The 2500-nt window shown below is 49.0% G+C and overlaps 1 protein-coding gene across 1 annotated transcript in view; it reads right to left on the bottom strand.

The window, feature by feature from the left end:
* The window catches only part of dock10 (dedicator of cytokinesis 10), a gene marked incomplete at its 5' end in the record, with an annotated part of 18348 nt that overhangs the window by 14117 nt on the left and 1731 nt on the right, over positions 1 to 2500 (bottom strand). The window contains 5 exons of the mRNA XM_083694718.1: positions 1 to 9; positions 113 to 184; positions 368 to 481; positions 2280 to 2349; positions 2438 to 2499. The exon at positions 1 to 9 is cut by the window's left edge and continues 138 nt beyond it. Coding sequence (XP_083550844.1) covers positions 1 to 9; positions 113 to 184; positions 368 to 481; positions 2280 to 2349; positions 2438 to 2499 — 327 coding nt within the window. The remainder of the gene's footprint in view (positions 10 to 112; positions 185 to 367; positions 482 to 2279; positions 2350 to 2437; position 2500) is intronic.

The raw sequence follows: 2500 nt of genomic DNA, 5'->3' as shown, positions 1-2500 counted from the left end.
GCGAGGGAGCTGATAACACACCATATGCAAAAACGTTTACATGCTGTACAGTATACACAATATAGAGGAACATATACACATGCACAACTAGCACTGGAAGTAGGGAACATACCTTGGTCTTGTCTGCATCCACTAGGTACTGGGCCATGGACTTCACCATCAGCTCAAAGAAGAACCAGGAAAACTGCAGGGTGAGAGGTCACACAGAGGTCATGGGTGCGTCTTGTGTAAACTAGCTTCCTTTCCTTGTGTCCTTTCCTCCATGATCACTAACCTGGCATAAAGTCAGGTGGAAGCACTTTCCCATTCTATTTATCTCCAGTTATACCCATAATGCAGTGTAAGTGGGGTCCATGTTGTGACTCACCCTGAGGACATTTCTGATGGCCGCTTGCTCGTTGCTCTTTAGGTCAAAGGTCACACCTTTGCTCAGCTCCTCATGGACTGTCCTGAAACCATGGGACTCCGCTCTGAACACAAACTGACCACAGGAGAGAAAGCAGCAATGAAAACACACACACACACACACACACACACACAACGTACATACACACCACACACACACACACACACACACACACACACACACACACACACACACACACACACAACATCCACAGACACACGCACACACACACATGCACACATGCGCACACACACACACACACACACAAGACTTCAAGACTTCTCCATCACAGTAGAGAACTCTACTGTGACCTCCCAGACAGCCAAGACCCTTGGGGTGATCCTTTGACAACCACTTATCCTGTGCGGCAAACAGCACGCTCCTGTAGATTCTTTCTTTACAACATCAGAAGTATACGTCCATTCCTCACCAGAGAAGCAGCACAACTCTTGGTCCAGACACTTGTGATCTCTTGCCTTGACTACTGCAACGCACTCTTGGCTGGACTCCCCGCCTCTGCCATCAGACCTCTGTAGCTCATCCAAAATGCTGCCACCCGTCTGGTGTTCAATCTCCCCAAATTCTCCCATGTCACCCCCCTCCTCCGCACCCTTCACTGGCTCCCGGTAGCAGCTCGCATGAGACCCTGGTGCCTGCCTACCGGGCAGCAAAGGGTACAGCCCCTCCCTACTTGCAAGCAATGGTCAGCCCCCAAACCCCTGTCTGATCACTCCACTCTTCCACCTCGGCTGGCCGTCTGGCACCGCTGCCTCTACGTGGATGCAGCAGCCGCACTACTCGGTCACGGCTTTTCACTGTCCTGGCGCCCCGCTGGTGGAACGAGCTTCCTACTGCTGTCAGGACTGCAGAGTCACTACCTATATTCCGCCGTAGATTGAAGACCCATCTCTTCAGGCTACATCTTAACTGTCCCTCCTAAAGACCTCTTCATCCCCACTACCCCCCTGTACAGTTTCTCTACTGTAAATAAATTCATTAAAAAAAAAGGATTGTGACTGCCAATGCCCCCTGGTCCTAGCATAGATTACTTTGTCTTATGATGACTGATGGATAGATGATTCACTTACTTAGACAAATGTATTTGTTGTAAGTCGCTTTGGATAAAGGCGTCTGCTAAATGCCATAAATGTAAATGTAAATACACACACACACACACACACACACACACACACACACACACACACACACACACACACACACACACACACACACACACACACACACACACACACACACACACACAAAGAGAGGTCTACACTTCTTACGGATAGCCTGGAAAAAACATGCCAATTAGTTGTCATGGTAACACCACTTCCATTAGCACTGCCCTCCAGTTCCTTCCCCCTTCCCTCCCTCTCCCCTCCTCCCTTTCATTCCCATGTCTTTGCTTCTACAAAGATCAAGTGCAGTATTCTTCTTGGCTCTAAAGGGGACATGAAACAACTCTTGTGGTTCACTTGCTCTATTCTTCAATACCCTTACCCACTGTCACTCCTAACCAGCATCTCTGGCATTTCTTAATGCAGACTGAATGTCCTTGTTTGCCTTCCACCAGACACTCCTCCCCTCCCCTTTCTCCACACACACACACACACACACACACACACACACACACACACAAACACACACACACACACACACACACACCACCCCCCTTCCCCTGCCTCAGAATTGAGAGCTGTGTGCAGTCTTTCTGTGTCCACAGTGTCCTGGGCCCATTGCCCAAGCCACTCACACACGCACACACTCACTCACTCACTCACTCACACACTTACACACTGACACGTTCACACAAACACATACTTACACACACACACACACACACACACAGTCCAGCATGAGCCAGGTGTACCTTCATGTAGGAGAGAAGGTAGTGGTCCAGGTTTTCTTCATGACACTTGGCAACAATGTGAACCAGCACCCTGAAGTCACATGATGACAACATAAATAATTAGAATCTAGAAACTGCAGACTCAGACAAAGAGAAGCCCCTGCAATACCCAGTCCTACCTGGTGGTGGCAGTAGTTACTTCATCGTTGTCATTCTGAGTCAGAACCTTCAACAGCTGGTTG

The sequence above is a fragment of the Argentina silus genome (assembly GCF_951799395.1).
Source record: "Argentina silus genome assembly, chromosome: X".
In the NCBI taxonomy this organism is placed as follows: Eukaryota; Metazoa; Chordata; class Actinopteri; order Argentiniformes; family Argentinidae; genus Argentina; species Argentina silus.
Note: the sequence above shows the minus strand (reverse complement) of the source record. Positions and strands in the feature narration are given on the sequence as shown.